This window comes from Anabrus simplex, chromosome 10 (assembly GCF_040414725.1).
Source record: "Anabrus simplex isolate iqAnaSimp1 chromosome 10, ASM4041472v1, whole genome shotgun sequence".
In the NCBI taxonomy this organism is placed as follows: domain Eukaryota; kingdom Metazoa; phylum Arthropoda; class Insecta; order Orthoptera; family Tettigoniidae; genus Anabrus; species Anabrus simplex.
The window spans coordinates 3,118,041-3,140,201 of record NC_090274.1 but is presented as its reverse complement, the minus strand read 5'-3'; the positions used below and the strand labels follow the sequence as shown (position 1 = coordinate 3,140,201).

General features: G+C 38.8%; 1 protein-coding gene across 2 annotated transcripts in view; it reads right to left on the bottom strand.

Annotated features, from left to right (window-relative positions):
* Positions 1–22,161, bottom strand: part of TppII (Tripeptidyl-peptidase II) — a 220,050-nt gene that overhangs the window by 149,890 nt on the left and 47,999 nt on the right. For both annotated transcript variants that reach the window (XM_068229478.1, XM_067154735.2), the window contains exons 11-12: positions 7,469–7,780; positions 5,038–5,194 (exon numbers count right to left, since the gene is read on the bottom strand). In XM_068229478.1, the coding sequence (XP_068085579.1) occupies positions 5,038–5,194; positions 7,469–7,780 (469 nt within the window). The remainder of the gene's footprint in view (positions 1–5,037; positions 5,195–7,468; positions 7,781–22,161) is intronic.

The following is a 22,161-nucleotide window of genomic DNA, read 5'->3' as shown; positions in this document are numbered from 1 at the left end:
CAAGTGAAGCATACCTGCTACGAATTTCTATGTGGTCACAATCGGCAAGATTCAGTAGTTCTTCAAGCTTATTCACTTCGCGAGTAAACACGATGCGTAATACTCGTCGTTCGGTCATCATTCTTCTTATTTATCTTGATGTTGAAATTGCCTGTAATCCTGTCGCGGTCGCCAAATGTTCTATACAATAACAAATCATTTACTTTAACACAATTTTATTCATACAATTCAACACCATCTTCAAAACTATAAGCAAGGAAACTACATAACAGCATAGAACAAAACACTGTCTTTCTTCTGCTGGAAATCAATTACTCTCAGACGGAATAACTTGCGTTCTCCACACCGGTATAATACTAGAAGTAGAAAGGTCAGCAAGCTAGCGTTGCTGGAACAGTCCGACGTACTTAACACGCACCGCACGAGTAAGTACTGCCTTAGGCATTTTTGACGTATGGGAAGTCTCGTGCACAATACTATTTAACTAACTCTCTTTAACATTTTGTTTCAGGTAAAAACTCGATCATTTCTGCGAACAAATGTTTCAACAGGGTTAATAACACCCACTTGACCGTCTTTTGGATCCAATTGATTACCGTACTAACGTAACTAAACACTGACATCAGCTAGCTTTGACACAACATTTTATCATTAGCAACGGCTCCAACAAGAAGTCCCATCATCTTTTCTACGACTTTCCGATAAATCAACCGTACATATTTTAACACATTTGATACGTGCACACTTCTATTTTAAATAACTGACATTGATTTTACTATGAACTTCAACTCATGCTATGGGAATGGAGTAAACATCCCCCTTGGATGATTGTGCTTTTACACTCAAGGCCGTCACAGTCCTAATGATGCATAAGAAGAGGATCCATTTTGGTTTTAAATGCTCAAATATTCATGATTAACCACGTTATAATTTTCAGAACTGTTAATTCACATTCTTTGTTTTTAACATACTTTCTGTGCAATATTCCTATTTTAGATGTTTACGAGAACATTGTCCAACATTTTACTCTACAATTTATAAGATTAGAAAGATCACATATCCATTAATTTTTAAGATTGATATAGGCTGATGATGCCCGTAAAAAAGGGTGAAACATTTACCTATGACTTTTATGTATTATGTATAAATTTTAACCACAGGAAATAGTGGATTGTATTGTATTGTATTGAACAGGTGGATCTATAAATATTATAATAATACTAGCTGTACTACCCGGCGTAGCCCGGTTGGTTTAGGATGTTTACTTTTAAGATTAGTATCACCAGTTAGTTATGATAAAGTGAATTTTTATAGAATTCCTTTCTGGGATATGGATTTTTACCATCTATTATATAGTTTTAGAGTTATTTATATGTGTTTGATTTCAAGTTTCAAATGATTTCATATTTTAGTAAAACTCTATCCTTGTGGAAGCTCGAATTGATTGGGAAATATTTGATCCTTTCAAAAAGATAAGTGACAACTTCATGTATTTATCAGTCACGGTATAGATATTATCTACACGATTTCAACTGTCATTGAGACTCTCACCAATCAGCCTTAAGACCTCGAACGCAGTGGATTCAACACTAATCTCGGCCATTTTATACTATTCACTAAAAAACCCCTTTCAGTGTCCCGTCCCAATGGAGGCTGAACGTTAACTTAAACGATATTTAGGGGGTCGCAACAATGAACTCGACATTAATATCGGTTATTTTCCATTCTTTTTAAATAATGGAAAATGCCATGCCCTCCCATTCCCCAGCCCCAGCGGGGATTGGTGTTTTATCTCCATAGCATTCTTTTTTCCAGATGGTAAGTCATATATGTACCAAGTTTTGTTTGAGAGCTATTTTGGAATATACCCACATACGTCCATATATGACGGTTATTTTAGCATTTATTTTCACCCCTTCTCAACCTCCATACCAATTGCGGTGAAGTATGACATCCATCCCGAGTGTCACAGTTCAACTCAGCGAACTCGTAAACATTAATATCAGTCATTTTAGTTTATTTTTCTATTTCACCACCTCCACGAGGAGTGCTACTGGAGTTTTACCCTATAGTAATATTTTCAGATAGTAAGTCATATGTGGACCAATTTTGTATGAGGGCTATGTTGGAAGAAACATACACACAACGACGCCCAGCGTATCAATATTCGTCTCACTATTCCACACTATTTTTAATTATTTTTACATCTCAGCCCTTCCCACCCCACCCCTATGCGTGCTAGGTCTACCACACCTCCTCGCAGTTTGTCTCACGATAGTAAGTCATAAGTGTACCAAGTTTAGCTGAAATCTCTCCCGTCGTCCAGAAAACTATGGATTCAACACTAATACCCGTCGTTTTTAGTTTCTCTTCCCTAGAGCTTCTAGGGGTGTCTTGTCCCCGCAGTATCTTTTACAGATAGTAGATAATATTTGTACCAAGTTTTTAACACCAATGCTGGAACATACATACAAACACCCAAAATCTCGGTCATTTGCACATTTTCTTTGCTTCACCCCTTCTCACAACCCTGCTTACTGGGGCCCAACTTGCACTTAAATGACATCCGAAGTGTCACTATTCATTTCAGCGATGCCGAAAACTATGGATTCGACACTATTTCAGATTATTTTTATATATCATTCCCCTCTAGTCCCCACCACCCCAAAGAGTGATGAACTTGGACTTCAACAAATTCCGGAGTGTCACTATTCATCTCAGCCACTCTGAAAATTATGAATTTGGCTCTATTTTCTATTTATTTCTCACTCCCCCTCGCTCCCGCCCCAAAGGGGGCTGAAATTGGACTTTAAAATCCGGAGTGTCACTATTTATCTCAGTGACCCCGAAAACTATGAATTCAACACTATTTTCGATTATTTTTCTAACTTGCCCCCCCCCCCCCTCCCCTCCCCCCCCCTCCCCTCCCCCCCCCCTTTAAGGGTGCTTGTGGTGTCTTTCCCCCACGAGGTTTGTTTCCTGATACTAAGTCATAAGTGTACAGAGTTTGGTTGAAATCGCTTGAGTGGTTTAGGAGGAGATGCAATACATACATACATACATACATACCCACCTATAGACCTATAGATTACATAGACTCACTCGCCTTTGCTCGTTGCGAACCCCCAGTTGCTCTTCGTTAGGAGGAGGGGTGATAACTCTTGTCATTCCATTGTTGATATTCTATATTTTTAACAGTTTCTTAAATATTTTACACGTCTAATACACAGCTACATTAAAAATGGGCAGACCTATCAAACTTGGTACTATGACATGAACGTACATCTCGATCACGGCATGTTGGATTGCTATTTCAAAATAATAGGCATAAGAATGTACCTCCTATCAAGAAAGGTATATAAGTCAATGCGGCGTGTTTTCATCCTCCTACATACGGCAAACATTATCCTCATCACGACGCGCAGGTCGCCTACAGGAATCAAATCACAAGACCTGCACGTGGCGAACCGAACATGTCCTCGGGCACTTCCGGCACTAAAAGCCATACGCCATTTCATTTAGCGGACTGTCATGATATAGCGTAAGCTGCTGTCGCCTAGCGACAATCTGTCCATCAAGTCGATCCAGTCTTGGTGCGGCTTTGCAATTGAATAAAATTACATAAAATTACTCATAATAACAAAACTACCTTACCGATTTCGTTCAAACCACTTCATAATCCCTTTCAGATGTACTACGAACAAATTGTGAAAATTTCACCGAAATCGGTCCAGTAGTTTTTGAGTCTATTAACGTCAAATTAACTATTAACTGCCGACAGTGGGATTCAAACCCACTTCCACCCAAAGGCAAGCTCACAGCTACAAGACCCAAAAAGCATAACCAGCTAGCTTGGTATTTTCATGTTCAGAAAACGTACATAAAATAAATATTTAACAAACAGTAACAAAAACCCCACATTTAATCTCTCTCACATTTATTCATACTTTTGTTTGCCACTTCTATATTGCATATGTAGTACTTTATTATCACACTACTTCCGGATATTTCCCAATTGCAATGTATTTAACACCACCACCATCAGTTGGTTTTCTTCTCTCCTCAGTGTACATCCTGTCTCTCTGGCCTTCTGGTTGTTGCAAGCAGTTTAATGTTACACAAATGCATAAAGGTGGGATAACAAGGAGCTAGGTAAGAGGGACTGTACTGAAGGCAATATTTTGGTGTCTTCAGGAAATGTATATATTTTTTCCTTATATTCCTTTAATTAGTAAATGTATTTCTCTTAAATTAAGTAATCTTAGCACTACTACAATGTGCATTTCTAAGGCTCCCCGAAGGTGCAACTTATCCTGTGAAGTTCAGGAATTCGAGGCCTTTTCCTGTTATCACGCAACTGCAGCGAGGGCTCTTACCCGAGCTGCAAATCAAGGCTCCTTCACAAGGGATGACAAACAACATTTTCAGGGCTAGGAAACACATGATCATACTACGTGGTAATAAAGAAAATTTATGATGCGATAAGTGAGGTATTTTTATATAGATTTAATACGATGAGAAACGGGACTTCAAAATTACAATGTGCTAAGCGGGAAAAACGTGTTAGTGAGGAACGCACTAACGAGGTTTCACTGTACTGCTGTCCAGCTCCATGGCTAAATGGTTAGCGTGCTGGCTTTTTTTTCACGGGGGTCCCGAGTTCGATTCCCCGCAGGATAGGGAATTTTAACCATCATTGGTATTTCGCTGGCACAGGGGCTGGGTGTTTGTGTTGTCTTCATAATCATTTCAACCTCATAACGGCGCGCAGGTCGCCTACAGGTGTCAAATCGAAAGGCCTGCACCTGGCGAGCCGAACATGCCCTTGGACACACCCAATACTAAAAGCCATATGCCATTTCATTTACTGTACTGCTGTAGTAGGAAGAGTACAAGGGAGGCCCTAACAAGTAAGTGGAAGCAATGACAGACTCCACACTGCCACGCTGACATACAGCAGACACTACATCTAGCTTCTTAGTCAACACAATTAAAAATATTAGAATGTAAGAAATAAAGTAACACTGAAGGACTTACAGGGTGCTATGCACTCCTACAGGCAACGAGGTGGGATCGATACGCACGGTGAATATCCGAGACATGTACGCCATGTCGATGTGGACAGGATATTGCACCCAGGCATCCCTACACGTCAGAGCCAGTTTCATTCCAAATGCTATCTTGCGAGCAGCATCTAAAACAGAAATAGCAAATTATTATGTTTAGATAAATAATTCATCAAAGAACAATAGCTATTGTAACAGACACCTGCTTGTTACTACATGTAGCCATGATCGTTAAGGCATCAAGTCAAGTTTGAGTATAAAATTTCATTTCAGTGTTTTCCGAATTTGTACGTTTGTCGTCGCCAGTTGGTTCATTCCAAGCTATGTGTTAATACTGCCCCCACCCTCCCCTCTCACATCATCCTCTGGTTTACTCCACATACTTTTTATTCTTCAGCTCTGTTCTATTTTATCCTGGTATCTTTTGTTGCATTTTATTTTATTAGTCTCTGTTTATTTCTTCTACCACATTTGTTGTCTGATGTCCTCAGCGTACTGCTAGCCCAACGGTAAAACCCTCGTTATTGTAGAAGGCTCCCTCGGGAAGAGTAGACGTGGAGCAAAGTTCTCTGCCAAACGTAAAGAGTTTCACTTCTCCGTTAATATTACCGTATCAAAAAAGTTGTACAAAATATAAATTGGGATATTTTAAGTTTCGCGAGTTTCTACTGCGTGAGGAAGAATAAGGGAGCGGTGTCGCCAGTGGCAATCCAACTATACTGGGGCGAAACGCTGCTCATATCACGACACAAACGGAAATGTTTTTAACATTTATAATCGATTAAATTAAAATATGGTTTCCTTCTGAGAACTTAATTTTTGAAATAAGGGAGATATACGAGATTACTAAACTTTCAAATATCTCTGCAAATATTACTTCTATCTTGAAGCTGTACACACCAAAAGTTGTAGAAAATTAAATTTCTCACCTTTTATGTCTCATACATTTGTACCTTACGAGATATTAACGAATTAGCACGAACAAACACTACATCAACTTGTGAAAATCTTAACAACAAATTTTCCACCTTTACAATATTGTAATCGTCTTTATTATTATTATTTATTTTATGAAATACTTCCTCTCATGCAGAGGCTGCCTTGTGACAAAGTACACTTTACATTTATTTTTAGAAGAGAAATAGATATACTGTACTTGAGAAATAAAACTATATTGGTGATACATGTTTTGTCCTCTTATGAGACATCTTCAGTCACACATAAAATCATTTGAAATATGGTAAGGACACATCATAATAAGTGAATAAGAAAAGAATGTCCTTACCTATTTTCACAATTTTGGTCTCTAAATTTAAATAATTGTTAGCTCTACCTTCCTGGTTGTAAAGGTAAAGGTGGAACCGGTTGATACTTCTTGACAATACAGGCTGAAATATAAAATTTATCATGTGCAATAAGCACTACATGTCGTGTCTGACGCGATGATGAGACATCACCAAGACCACCTTGTGCCTCAACCCAGATGGACGTCAGGTAGATCAGTTCCTTGTGCTGTTCTCTCACAACTTTCTCAAGAGGAGTGGGGAAGACCATGTCTCACTCCTCATTTTACTTGGGTCGGTTTTCATCATAAAGTATTCAATCCACAGACTGGTTATTCTGTTGTCACAAAATAGTGCCAAGCTGCACGGTTGTTTGCAGCCCTTTACATTGCTACGTAGTTTCCCATTCTGTTATCTTCTTGGATTTGCTCGAGATATGTACATCTTGGTCGCGCTATTTCCAGCTGAGCTGGAGGTCGCTTTCCGTGAATGAATCCTTCTACAAAAATTGTCCTCAGTTGAGAATGGCGTAAGGTGCGACCCCACCAAGACCGTCGTCTTTTGCAATTAGTTCTATCAAAGATCTCTTCTGATTTATTTTGTGCAGAACCTTGGTATCTGTCACCTTTTCTATCCACAAAAACAGCACATTTTGAAGGCCTCAAGATAAAGTAAAGTAAATTTGTGTCCTCACCCCGAGGTGGTGGAGCTCTCTTTAAGCAAACCCTAATGCAGGTGACCTGCATGTACCACTTCGAGCACATACCAGCCCTGAGGCCATTCTTAAATTTCTGACAGTACCGGAACTCGAAACTGGGCTCCTCAGGAGCTGCGCTATGGAGGTGGACGGCCTCGGGGTACTTTACAGAATTTTTCTTTATTCTCCATATTTCTGAGGTGCTCAACAGGACAGTTTTATTGTATTTTAGTTACAGTTATCATTAACAGAGAAATTTCACATTCCCTGTTTTACCCCTTGTAATTATGCCAATTTTCACAGACAACCCTAACCTCACATCATGTTTCAATTTTGTTTAGCAAACCATTCATGTTCCATTTTATTCTTTCCCACAGTTGTCCTAACATAAATGAACAACAGATAATGTAGGGTGCACATACCTGTGTTGTCAGGGTCGAGGAAGAAGGGCTCCACTGTGACGGTGTAGTCCTTGGGTCTATCTTGCAATCCTCCTCGCAGGTGGATCCCCTTGCTGTTGTTCATACCACACGTAACGTGAAACCGAACGTCACGCTCGGGCTGGTTGTGGTACTTTGTTAGGTGTTCGAAAGCCTTCCCCACTTGGAGCAGTCCGTGGCCTTGGGCGAACTGGTCCAAGGAATCCAGGAAGAGTGCAGAGTTCTCTAGGGCTCGTTTTACACTGTACGGCGAATACTGCAGGTTTTGTTTCTTCATGCCCGAAAGAAGAGCAGCTGAAAGCACAACCAGTTCATAGAGTACAGAAAGAATACTTAGCTTGAGTTCAAGCTCTTTTGTGTGGCATTGGGCTCATCAGCTGGTGCACCATTGAGACACATCTCCCCTAGTGCATCGTCACTGCCTTGTGCTTGAAAAGAGGTTTACAATGGTGTCTGAACGGTGCACTAGCTGCAAGTGACCTGAGCCCACTGCACACTACGCAAGATTGAAAAAGACTAAAGAACTTGAATACTCTTATAATATTCACTATCACTGAAATTAAATTGCGGTTCCCTTCTGAGAATTTCATTTCTGATACGGCAGAATCCCGCTAACTCAACATTCTGTATTATTCACTAACTTGACGGGCATTAAATTTTCTACTTTTTTATATCACAAAATTATTTTTGCTGCTGAAGATATAAGAGACAAGTTTTTCCCTCCTAATGTGACTTCGGTGTGTATTTTAGAAGCGCTGAGGAAGAGATACAGATTTAAACTTCTTTCTTCTCTTGTCTTAGCCATGACATGACTGATAAACTAAAGAAAACAGACATGTTGGATGAAGTGGGGTGATATAGAATAGAGCCTTGTTTGTTCCTCGAGGAAGTTGCTGGACCATTCAAGAAATTAGTTAAAGCAGGGAAGAGACACAAAATTTTGAAATTTGTTAACTTATTGAAGAAAATTCCAAGGTCTGAATTGGTTACTGGTGGTGGTGGTGGAGAGTGGATGGGGCAAGATGAAAACTGAATGTTTTGTTAGTGAAGTAGTTGCACTAGTGAAAGAGAATGAACATAAAAATGAAGATGAATTAGAAGACAAAGAGATGGCAGACAACAGATTACTCGCATTGAGTGCGAGAGAGAGATTTGAGTATCACAAAGAAGTAGTAATTTCTTCAGTATGTATGTTAGTTTATTGTCAACTTTTAACAATTATTTTAGGATGTGTTGCACTTTTCTGTGTCTTTACTGTGCAACTAGAAATTTCCTTAGAGTAACATACAGTAAAATATGAGTTGTGAATACCCCATCCCTTATTCCGTACTACTCAACATTTTGGAAATTTTCCACCCCTCAGTCCTCACGAGGTTGAGTTTGTGGGACTCTATTGTACTGTAGTTCAGAATAGAACAGCCCTTATAGCAGTATAGTAAATCAGTATGCCATAATATTAATGAATCGCTTGATGTTGAAAGGGGACTTCTGGAGGCTTCACAAAATGTTAGGAGGCATCTGGAGTCCACACCAAGACTGTGGTGGGCTTGTGATTCTCTGTATGGCAGAGTATCGTATTTCAGTACCATCATTTTACAAGTACAGTAAAACCTCGATTAACTGTTTTGTGGATTATCCGTTGCGAAAAACAAAAATTGATTTAAAAAAAAGTAATGTACAGTCGCTCCAAAACTGAATGAGCGTACTCTGGATGTCAATAATAATAATAATAATAATAATAATAATAATAATAATAATAATAATAATAATTCGGAGACGCCGAGGTGCCGTCAAGGTATCTTGATACAGTATTCTGTTCTGTAGTGACTGTACAATGACTCTCCGACTCCTGAGTCCACGATCATAACATACAGTAACTATTCTTTTTTAACTGTATTTTTAAACTCTTCTTCCTGGCCCCAGGTGGTCAAGCACTAAATAAACACAGCTGAAGTACATGCTACGTGTCCCGCACAAGCACTGCAGTCCAGTCTAGTGCCAAGAAAATGTCAAATAAGCTCAGACTAGACCTGGAATTTTAGGCTCTGAAAAAAATAGTTTTCGGCACCTAAAATAGGCTTTTAAAACAAGTAAATAGGCATTTAAAAGAGAAAATAGGCACTTAAAATATGTTCTTAAAATGTGTGGAAATAGACTAAAATATTACAATATACACTTCAACTGTAACGTGATACTTTTTACTTTAACAAATGTGGTATCCCTATTCTTCACCAAAATAACTGTAAAATTAAGACAGAATAAAAAAGACATTTATCAAAAACAATATAAAAAGTCACGTGTCAAAAGTTATGGATTTTATGATATATCATTATCAGTACTGATCTACAACCTTAATACTAAAATCACTGTACACAATTACAGCACTGTAGGCATCCAATAACGGTGTAAACGCGAATGGAGTACGTGAGGAACATTCCTACAGTACTTTCATTCGTAGTTTGCTTTACAGTACATAACAATAATCTTCTCCAAATTTTCCACAGTCAGGCTGTGTCTTTTGTCTGTTAAAGTCATTTTGAAAGCAGAAAAAGAGCGCTCCACACTCACAGATGTTAGAGGGACATAGGAAAATTTACCCACATTTTGAAATTCAATTTCACTTGGTAAGTCTACCTTTTCCCCATCCATTACCTGATGTACCTTTTTCAGCACTGAATAACCTGGGTTCTTCTGCAGTACACTAGACCACTTGTCTCTTATTTTATCCCCTGCCTTACCCCTAGCACTTTGTATGTTATTCTCAGCTTCCTCAATTACAGAAAATTGCTGTTTGAGACTGTTTCCTTTATCCTCCATTTTTGTAATGGTGACTGGAGGAAATGAAAAATTTGCCTCAATATAGGCAATGTCTCTCTGAACACTGGAATAATTCCTTAGTACCCAACAATTCCTTAGTTCCTAAGGAAGGGGTTCCTGGATGGAAGCTGCCCTGTATTATGCAGAACATCTTGAGGAAATCATGACTGTGATAGACAATTTGCCTTTAACGGACAACTCTGCACGTTTGTCGTCTGTCAAAGAGCTGTTATATGATTGCAGAGCTTAAAAATGAAAGTGGATAAATCTATATATATAAAGTAGCTTGTCCTGACTGACTGACTGACTGACTGACTGATTCATCATCGCCGAGCCAAAACTACTGGACATAAAGAAATGAAATTTTGGGGATATATTCATATTAAGATGTAGGTGCTCGCTAAGAGAGGGTTTTTGGATATTCCGTCGCTAAGGGGGTGAAAAAGGGGGGTGAAATTTTAAAATGAGTGTGTCTATATCTCAAAACTTTAAAAGTTTACAGATGTGAAAATTGGTATTTAGAATCTTCTTTAAAAATAAGGAAACACGTATTTTTTTTGTTTTCAGAAAATCCCAATAGGAGGGGTGAAAAAGGGTGAAAAAGGGGTTGAATGCCTTTAATCAGGATACCGGTACCTATATCTCAGAAACTGAAGATATTACAGACCTCAAAATTGGTACTTTTGATCTCTTTCAAAAATAAAGAAACACATTTTTTTGTTTTTGGAAAATCCAATTAATGCGAAGGTGAAAAGGGGGGTGAATTTTTAAAATGAGTGCATCTATATCTCAAAAGTTTTAAAGTTTAGAGATGTAAAAATTGGTATTTAGAATCTTCATTAATAATAAAGGAACACGTATTTTTTTGTTTTCGGAAAATCCCAATAAGAGGGGAGAAAAGGGGTGAAAAAGGGGTAGAATGCCTTTAAAGAGAATACTTATATCTTAGAAACTGAAGATATTACAGACCTGAAAATTGGTATTTGGGATCTCCTTTAAAAATAAAGAAACGCGTATTTTTTTGTTTTTAGAAAATCCAATTAATGGTGGGGGGTAAAAGGGGGATGATTTTTTAATATGAGTGTATCTATACCTCAAAACTTTTAAAGTTTATAGATGTAAACGTTGATATCTAGAATGTCCTTTAAAAATAAAGAAACACGTATTCTTTTTTTTTGGAAACTCCAATTAATGGGGGGTGAAAAGGGGGTTGATTTTTTAAAATGAGTGTATCTATATCTCAAAACTTTATAGTTTATAGACGTAAAAATTGGTATTTAGAATCTCCTTTAAAAATAAAGAAACACATTCTTTTGTTTTCGGAAAATCCCAATAGGAAGGGTGTAAAAGGGTGAGTAATGGGTTGAATGCCTTTAATGAGGCTACTTATATTTCAGAACCTGAAGATATTACAGACCTGAAATTTTGTATTTGGGATCTACTTTAAAAGTAAAGAAACGCGTATTTTTTCGTTTTTGGAAAATCCAAATATTGGGGGGTGAAAAGGGGGGGTGAATTTTTAAAATGAGTGTGTCTACATCTTAAAACTTTAAAATTTACAGATATAAAATTGGTACTTAGATTCTCCTCTAAAAATAAAGGAACACGTCTTTTTTTGTTTCCTTAAATCCCAATAGGAGGGGTTTAAAAGGGTGAAAAATGGGTTGAATGCCTTTAATAAGGATACATATATCTCAGAAACGAAAGATATTACAGAACTGAAAATTTGTATATGGGATCTACTTTAAAAATAAAGAAACACGTATTTTTTAGTTTTTGGAAAATCCAATTAATGGCGGTTAAACAGGAGTGACAAAATGGGGTGAATTTTTTGAAAGACTATATCTACAGAATATCTTGGAAACGTAAAATATTACAGACGTAAAAAGTGGGTGTTTGGAATCTCCTATAAATGTAAAGAAACATAGGTGATTAGTTTTGGGAAACTCCACTTAAGGGGAACTCAAAAGTGGTGAAATTTTAAAATGAGAATTTTTACAGTATATCTCAAAAAACTTAACATGTTACAGAAGTGAAAAATGGTATTTTTATCTCTATTAAACATAAAGAAACGTGTATTTTTAGTTTTCGGAAATACCACTTGGGTGAAGCGGGGGGGGGGGGGGGGGGGGGGTAAAAGTGACTGAAAATGGTGTTGAATTCTTTTAATTAGGCTACTGATATCTCAAATATGAAGATGTTACAGACGTGAAATTCGATATTTGGAATCTGATTTAAAAGTAAAGAAACACGTATTGTCGGAAAATCCAATGAAGGGGGGGGTGAAAGAATTGAAAAATTAATTGACTTAATTGTATGAGAATACATAATCTAATAAAAACTAAAGTTGTTACAGACGTGATAATTCGTATTTGGATCTCCTTTAAAAACAAAGAAAAACGCGTTTGGGGGGGGGGGGGAAACCATCTTGGAGGGCGGGAGTGTAAAGGAGTTGAATTCCTTTAATGAGGACACATAAATCAAAAACTGAAGAATTTTGAGTCGTGATAATTGGTATTTAGAAGATCCTTTACTATTAAAGAAACAAGTATTTTTTGCGGGAAAATTCACTTGGGGAGGGGGGGAGTAGTGTGAAATGAAGTGCAAAAAGTAAATTATTTTTATGGGGATACTTATATCTCAAAGCTGAAGGTAATAGACGTGAACATTGGTGTTTGGAATCTCCCTTAAACATAAAGAAACAAGCCTTCTTTTAATTTTTCGTTGGGGGGGGGGGGGAGGTGGCGGTAAATAAACTTAACGGCGGTGGGGTGTAGAAGGAGGTGACACCAATTGATTTTACTGTTATTAATGTACTTATAAGGATCCTCCGTTGCTCAGACGCAAGCGTGCCGGCCTCTCACAGCTGGGTTCCGTGGTTCAAATCCCGTTCGCTCCATGTGTCATTCGTGCTGGACAAAACGGAGGCGGGACAGGTTTTTCTCCGGATACTCCGGTTTTCCCTGTCATCAGCCATTCCAGCAACACATAATAATAATAATAATAATAATAATAATAATAATAATAATAATAATAATAATAATAATGTTCCGGACCGTCGTCAAATGTGCGGACCGCGCTGGAAACGGCTCCTGGACGGGTAATGACTAAAAATGCAGCCTGGCCGCGGGTTCAGTGCCGCCAAGGCACCCAATATGACACCACGCTGGATCTCCTGAAGGATTTTATCCATATTAAAAATGATTATAGGAAAAGATGGCACAGATTTACGGACCCAACTGACCGGGAGGAATACCTGAGCCTAACCCGGGAAGTACGAAATCGATTGCTGAAAAGGAAGATTGAAAAATGGGAGGAAACGTGCCGTAAAATAATAGAAAACGAGTCAGATCGGGAATTTTGGTGGATTCTCGCAGAAAACGAGTCAGATCGCGAATTTCGGAGGATTATATATCTAAAACAATAAGCATTCAATTATAAATTTCAGTATAATACCGTAGCGAAGCACGGGTATCTTGCTAGTTAAGTATAAAACCTTAAGTAATGTTGTATTTGCAGTACTAAGTGTACCTCATAGTAACTCTCCCAAAGAAAGAGTTTTCAGTGTTGTTAGGAAAAATCAGAGAGAATTCAGGCCTACATTAAGTACATCTACTCTGGAATCGCTTATGGTTCTGAAGACGAAAATGTCATCTCAGGGGGAGGTATGTTACAAGAAAACCTCCACCGAAGAGCAGCTGCTGGGTGCGAAACAAGCTACAAAGAATTTTTTATCGCAGAACTAATAGGTAACGAACAAATTTTATTGTGTAATATGATATACTTTAGAATAGATTCCTGTAGGAAATGGCAAATGGGGTGCTCTGGATTTGACTCTTAAATGTTTTTGGTGGTGGTGGGGGGGGCTGCGCGAGTTAAAAATGAGATTACTGATAACCCACTTCAAAGGCTGGCACCTCTGACATAGTGAATAATTTGGCATTGTTCTGGTTTGAGTGGTCATATTTCACATTTTTGGTTACATTGAAACAGCAGTAATATTTGTTTCACATGTCTATTTTATCTACTAAAAAGGCTCCATGCTTCAAGGCATGAGTTGCCTGTGTGGCAGGTTTGTGATTTTTTGTTTAACTATTTCAGTGATTTTCTTTTTATATGTTTACAATTATCATAAGACACACACATCAATAACGTAATGATTATGTAGAAATTGCATGCCAACAGCATCACATTAGTAAAGTTTTCTGCCATCAGAATTAGTCTCGATGCAATTAGATCAAATACTGAATAATAGTTAGATTCATGAAATGAAAATCGAACCTAGAAGGACTAGCTAACTGGTCTTCCACGTATGCAGGACGAGTTACAGTACTTCATTGCAAGATATTGGGAGTGACGAATTAACTCATTTTCAGTCAAAATATATTCCCTGCTACAAATGTGCTTTCCTCAGCGGAAACCTCCCGGTTAAGAGGTTAAATCACACTCGTGTAATCAATGGACAAAGAACAACGATATGGACGATAGGCAGGAGCCTCTCGTTGCGTGAAATACTTTTGCGAGCTGACTGAATGAATAGCGAGTAAGAATTCCGGTTGTTTAACTGTAAGCAATGTTTAAGTGTTCGCAATGAGGTGGAAGTTACAGGATAACATATCACGAGTTTTCTCTCACACTTTGTGAAGAGTAGGACCACATCATTCTCTTCCTTGGGTACTAAGGAATTGGAATATTTATAAGTTGGCTGAAGTCCTACAATGAGTTCTGGGGAACACATTCATTTAAAATTCACTCTGCGTTTGATGGTTTTTCTTTCTTAACGTTTGAACTGTTTGAAGACAATGGTGCGAACAATTACATTTTCTGCCCGTAACATTTATAAAAAATAAGCAACAGGAGGAATTCAACCAAATTTTAGGTTTTGAACGTATCAACTAAAGGATATTATTTTAGATACTGGCGGCCTGCAGAAAGTGTGAAACAAAAACACAGTATTTGCACGCCTATAACTCGGCTCTGCGTATATCTCGCACCCCATTTTTACATTTTAAATTGCAGGGAAAAAATCCCCGCACATAACTTGCATTAATTCTGACTTGTCATAAAGATTCACAATTAAAATATCAAGGAAGGTTCAACCTTTTCAATACAAAACGTGTTGCATAAGATGTTCACAACATAATATTTATTAAATAGTTAGAACCGGTTTCGACGCTCATTGCGTCATCATCAGCTACAAAAATCACAAATAGGCAAAGTACATGTCATAAAAATTGCATTAATAACTCTTGCATGGCTGAATACAAATGGTCGACTGCTTTTTCTTAAAAGCTAGAAGAACTTGAGTAAAATATGATGATGTGATGTGACACATAAAAACATAGTAGTTTGATGGATAAGTGTTGTGCATAAAATTGAACTAATGCTTTGAACATAAAAGTCTGAATATGATGATAAAACGATGTGGTAAAAACAAAGTAGTAAAATTGTCCACTCTTCTGTTGTTCAATTCAGGCACATAAGTCCAGGTCCGATGTTATATAGCAATACCAACAAAAAGATTTTGTCGAGGCCGGGACACCTGATGTTGGGCGAATGAATAAGGTTGATCTTCGAATTAGTCTCAGCTCAACAGGGTGGTGAGTCTTTAAAGAAAGGAAAGAAAAACTAAGTTAGTGAAATGGAAGTCTAAATGGAGTCGTGCCCAAGGATGATAGGATATGAGACTCACCTTGTTTAGCGTGCTGAGTGTGTGGAGTAAGAAGAGTTGTGGACAAGTGAGATGGGTGTGACTGAGTAGCGAAGTTAGAGTGAGAGGGGTGGAAAGGGGGGGAGGGGGAGGGGAAGTGGAGAGGAGAGGGGTAGGGAGGCGGAGTTTAAGGCGGGTCAGGAGGGCGGAGTGGCAGTGGTGTGGGACGTAAAAGAGTACTGTGGAGAGCGTGAAAGATCGATTTTCCTCCCGTGGTTTTTATACCTCTAAAGACTTCTATTAGGAAGTCGAAAAGAATGTTGGATTTTTCTGAGATTTCGTTAAGATTTAAGTTAGGGTTAAAAAATTGGTCTAGGTGAATAAAACAGTTCTCCGTAACGTTGAGTAAAGGGCCTTTATTTATGTTTTTGAGAATTTCTAGGTCTTGTTCTATGACAGTAAAATTATGCTTTAAGTCATGTATATGTTGGCACATTGCGGAAAATCTATTATATCTGATGGCATTAACGTGTTCTAAGTATCTAACTTTGAAGCTGCGCCCGGTCTGTCCGATGTATGAGGAAAAACAGTTATTGCATTGAAAACGGTAAACGCCTGACATTGCGTAAATGTGTGACCTGTTAACTGATTTGGAATTGTGAACTATATCTATGTTTCTATTGCTGGTTCTGTAAGAAATTTTAATATTATGTTTCTTGAAAATATTCGTTACGCTGTGTATGTTTTCGTTAAAGGTGAAGGTGGCGAATAGGGCAGGGTTATGTCTTTCTTTGGTTAATGTTGTCTTCAGTCTATGTTTACATTTGTTAATGATGCGTTCTATGAATGAGGTGTTATAACCGTTGAATTTAGCAATGGCACGAATGGTGTTCAATTCCTTCTTTAGGTTTTCCTTGGATAACGGTATTTTTAGTGCACGGTCTACCATACTATAGTAAGTAGTGCATTTATGTGCGTGTGGATGTGTAGAGTCATTTCTGATAGTAGTTGCTGTTTGGGTTGGTTTTCTGTAGATATTGTATTCTAAAGAAGAAGGATGTCGTTTAATTGTAAGGTCTAAAAAATTGATCGAGTAATTGGACTCGGATTCTAATGTGAATTTTATATTAGAATCAATCTTGTTTAAGTTATTAAGAGTGGTAGCTGCATTAACCGTTCTGTCATCTAGAATAACCAGAGTATCATCAACATACCTAGACCAGAAGTGTATATTTGAAAAAGTGTTATTGGTATTAATTGCAGTGTCTTCTAGGAAATCTATGTAAATTTCAGCCAAAATTCCTGAGACCGGCGACCCCATAGCCAGTCCATCTTGTTGGTAAATGCATTTGTCAAATGCGAAATAGTTTTTATGTATTACGAGTTTTAGGACCTGCATAAAGTCTTGGATCTCTAGTTTACTTAGCCCACTATATGTTTTTAGGTTTTTTTGTATTATGGGAAGGAGTTTTTTGGTGTTGATACTGGGATACATATTATTAATATCGAATGAGTGAAGGGTGTGAAATGGTAGTATTTCAAATTTATTCAGTTTTTCGATTAGTTCAATGGTGTTTTTTACGGATTTTTTCGACTGAAATTTATAGTTTTTACTAAGAAATTTTTGTATGAATTGGGCCAACTTATAATAACTTCTAATTGTCATAAAGACATACGGTACATAAACAAAATAAAGTTTGGATATTTCATGGACGTGTCTACATTAAATATCAGGACTGTACCAATTGCTGTTACGGTACTTTGTACGTGACAGTACAAGAAGCTGCTGCATTTCTTTCTACCTGCAGAACAGCCGAGGCTAGCTGTTGTAACAAAAATACCTAAATCGCAAAACTCCCGCCCCCAAGGCCACATTCCTAGCCAGTCAGTCACACTCTCGCTCTTACTCTTCCATCTTTGTCAATATCCTCATCGCTACCCATCCGGCAGAGCTGATCACGTGAACCGGCAGTGTTTTCCTATCCAGGCAGTCAATTAGGTATCGTCCATCTGTTGCATTGTCGACATGTACCAGTATTCTGCCTTCACGTTTCATTGTTGTTTTTCAGTTAAGTTTTCTTGTTGGTCGATCTTTAAGTATGGAGAAACATGGGAGTTATACGTCTGGGTTTAACCTCAGAGTGATAAAATATGCTGAAGAACATAGGAACAGAGCTGCCGATCGAGAATTCAGTGTGACTGAATTTAATGTTCACTACTGGCATAAACAGAAAACTGCGCCAGAAACCACCAACCAAACAAGTAAGGCATTCAGGGGGCCAAAAACTGGTATGAGCTGGAAGATGAGTTGCTTCATTACGTTACAGAGTTGCGAAATGATGGCTTTAGTATCTCGCACGAGATGCTACATTTGAAAGCGTGCGGACTAGCGATTAGAGGAGGAATCAGCTGTTCGGATCTGAAAGTGAGTCGGGGTTGGATCCGTAGCTTCATGACACGAAAGGGAAGGCAAACATCTCTCTGCCACAGAATGCCAAGCGATTTCAGCTAAGAAATCATAATTTTCATTGCCAGGCGATAGCAATGCAGAAGAAAAACAATTACCTCTTATATCAAATTGGCAATGCAGATCAAACTCTGATAAACTTCAACATGCCATGCAACACCAGCATCAAAAAGAAGGGAGAGTCTAGCGTGCTTGTATGTACAACTGTGTGTGAAAAACATCAGTGCACTGTCACGGTTGCAATAAATGCAGACGGAAGAAAACTTCCACCGTATGTTATTTTCAAAAGAAAAACAGTGTCTAAAGCGAAATTTCCCAAAGGCACTCACGTACAAGTTCAAAAGAAAGGATGAATGGATACAGCTCTTGTCCAGGACTGGGTGCGTACAGTGTGGGGAGCATGGCCAGGGGACTGCTTCGACGCTCAGCAATGCTAGCGTGGGACAGTTTCCGAAGACACTTGATGGAATACCAATATAGATGGTCCGTTATTGGACATTATAAATTTATCCAGCTAACTCATTCCTGGTTGCCAGCGTTTCGCCCCAGTGTGCTAAGTTGGGCTCATCAGTTGGTAAATAGCACACTCACCAAGACGCATGGCTAGCGCATACCGTGGAGGCCACTGCGTAGGCTACTTGGAGCCACCGGCGGTGCCAATGCACTGTGAGAGAATGTCTCATTTTCAAAAATTGACGGCTGCCTGGCCATCAGATGATAAAGATGTTGATTCCCATAGGGAACCTGAAATATTTGTCCCGAATGAGTAAATTTATAATACCAACATAGTTTGTCCGTTATTGGACATTATAAGTTTTCCAGCTAATTCATTCCTGGAAAATATATACAGTGGAACCTCGATTATCCGTTCCCGGAAAATACATTTTCCCGGAATATGCGTTCAAATTACGTGGTCTTGCGAGTATCGTAATTAAATCACGTTGTAAAAGTCCCGCATTATCCGTTCCTCGAAGAAACGATTTCCCGGATCAACCGTCCAGAAATTCCAGCCCCATCAACGCTAAATCCTCGATCAATCGTTCTTTAATAAACTGTATCTCATGAAAGGACGGCTGTGGCATATTTATGGATCTTGGCGTTAACGCCCCGTCACTGCGATAATTAAAGCAAGTACTGTACCAGTACTGGAAAAGCGATCGGCGGTGAACTTGCATAAGGGACGATCTTAGCGTCGCATTCGGGTGGTATTGTTTAGAGAATCTCGGAAATTCATAAAGCAGAGAGTGGCCACAACAATTGCAAGGAGACACGGCGGATTTCGACACCTCTGCTTGAAGACGGAACGAGTTTCGTCAAATGTTCGCACTTATAAAACGTTCATATTATGTTCAGGGTTAGATGTTTATATTTTTACATTTTTTCGATCGTACTGCCGAAGAGGTTTTCGGCACTTTGCTCAGGGCACTGCAGAGTAACTGGGCTTTCAGGCAGGAATCGAAACTGCTCCTTCTTAATACAAATTCAGTATTTTTGATATTATCGTACATGATTATGTTAGCGAAACCAAAATAGATGTTGCACCTTACATTAAAAAAAAAAAAAAAGAAAGCCATGGGAGGTCTTGGGATTGCCTATTACTGTTTAGGTCCTAATGAAAGACTGGGAATTTTAAGTTTTCATGTTAAAATACCAAAAACCGCAGTTGTTTTATTTGCGCACGTTACATTTTAAATGGTTGGTATCATTTCAAACTCGTACTGACATGTGCAGCGAGCGCGCTTTCCAGATGACCTCAAGGTCACGAATAACCGTAATTTCTGAAGTTTTGATATTTATTTTATCTTTCCTATTTGATTGGATTTGTGACGCGCAGAATTGAATATAATGCATTCGAGAACTTTTAAGAATCGATACTTACATGATATAGATGTTGATTCCCATAGGGAATCTGAAATATTTGTCCTGAATGAGCAAATTTATAATACCAATAAAAATGGTCCGTTATTGGGCATTATAATTTTCCAGCTAGCTCATTCTTGGTTGCCAGCGTTTCGCCCTCGTGTGCTAGGGTGGGCTCATCAGTTGGTACCTAGCACACCTACCAATACGCTGGCTAGTGCATACCGTGGAGGTCACTGCGTAGGCTAACTGGAGCCACCGGCAGTGCCAATGCACTAAGAGACTTTGTCTCATCACTAAAAATTGATGCCTGCTTGGCCATCAGATGATATAGATGTTGATTCCCATAGGGAATCTGAAATATTTGTCCTGAATGAGCAAATTTATAATACCAATATAAATGGTCCGTTATTGGACATTATAAATTTTCCAGCTAGCTCATTCTTGGTTGCCAGCGTTTCGCCCTCGTGTGCTAGGGTGGGCTCATCAGTTGGTACCTAGCACACCTACCAATACGCTGGTCCAATAACGGACCATTTATATTCGATACTTACATTCGAAACCAGGTTTTCGAGTTCAACATAACCTTTAAAAGTCGATGTAGGCCTAATTTGCGCGGTACGAGATTTCCAGAAACTGACTACGAACAGTATACCGGAGACCAAATTACAATGAAAGATTAAGAAATGAAAGGATTTCGCCATCATTTTGGGTGCTTTTGTATCTAATGTGCTTTATTTTATTAGATGAGAGAATTAAAAACTACTTGTGGTCGATTGTCGTTTGGCTTGGCGTTATTAGATTTTTCGAAGTTTGGCTAGCTAGCCTAATCAAAGTTGCTGAACTGAAAGAAGTTTTCACGGGAAAAAGACGAAGATTCCCCTGTAAAATTGAATATTAAGTATCGAGATTTTTAACTCGCGTGCCGGTATTTAATGCGGTTTCGCGGTCTAACATGCCCGCCTCTCATCCAGAGGGCCCGGGTTCGATTGCGACCAGGTCAGGCAATTTTACCTGGATATAAGTCTGGTCCCAGCTCCACTCAGCCTACGCGATTACCTTTAATTGTGGAGCTATCTAAAGGTGAGATGGCGACCCCGATCTACAGAGGCGGGAATATCGGCCGAGAGGATTCGTCGCACTGACCAAGCGCACCTCATAATCTGCAGGCCTTCAGGCTGAGCAGCGGTCGCTTGGCAGGCAAAGTCCCACTGGGGCTGTAGTTTGGTTTGGTTTAGTTTAGGAGTTTTTGTAAGATTATAATTATACATATTTCATGTTTGTGATGTTTAGCCAAATTGTTGACGGTTTTCATTCTTTCCCGGATTTTCCGTTTTCCCGTGTTGTACGTTTTATTTTCATGGTCCCTCGAAAAACGGAGAATCGAGGTTTCACTGTAATGTCCAATAATGAACCAACTATATTGGTATTATAAATTTACTCATTCAGAACAAATATTTCAGGTTCCCTATGGCAATCAACATCTTTATCTCTTGGTGGAAGACACAAAAAAAGTCTTCAGGAAATGAAAACTGATCTTGTAATTCCTGGCGGACTCGCACATTGCCTACAGCCCTCAGATGTTTCCGTCAACATGCCCTGCAAGGACAACACACGCATACTGTACGCCAAATGGATGGCAGAAGGGAAGCACGAGCAGATGCCAGCAGGGTGTTGACAGACGTTACTGTGAAGAGTTTCTGGAAGACGGGCATTGCAAATGCATTGGACGAAAATCAGGATGATGCACGCAAGAATAGTTCGGAGATTGAAGGCAGGGACAATGAAGAGGGTAAGTATACCACAGTTGTCTTGTTTCAATAGTTTTTCAGGAATACGATCTTTCACACGTAAATCCCCACATATATCAGAAATAAACCC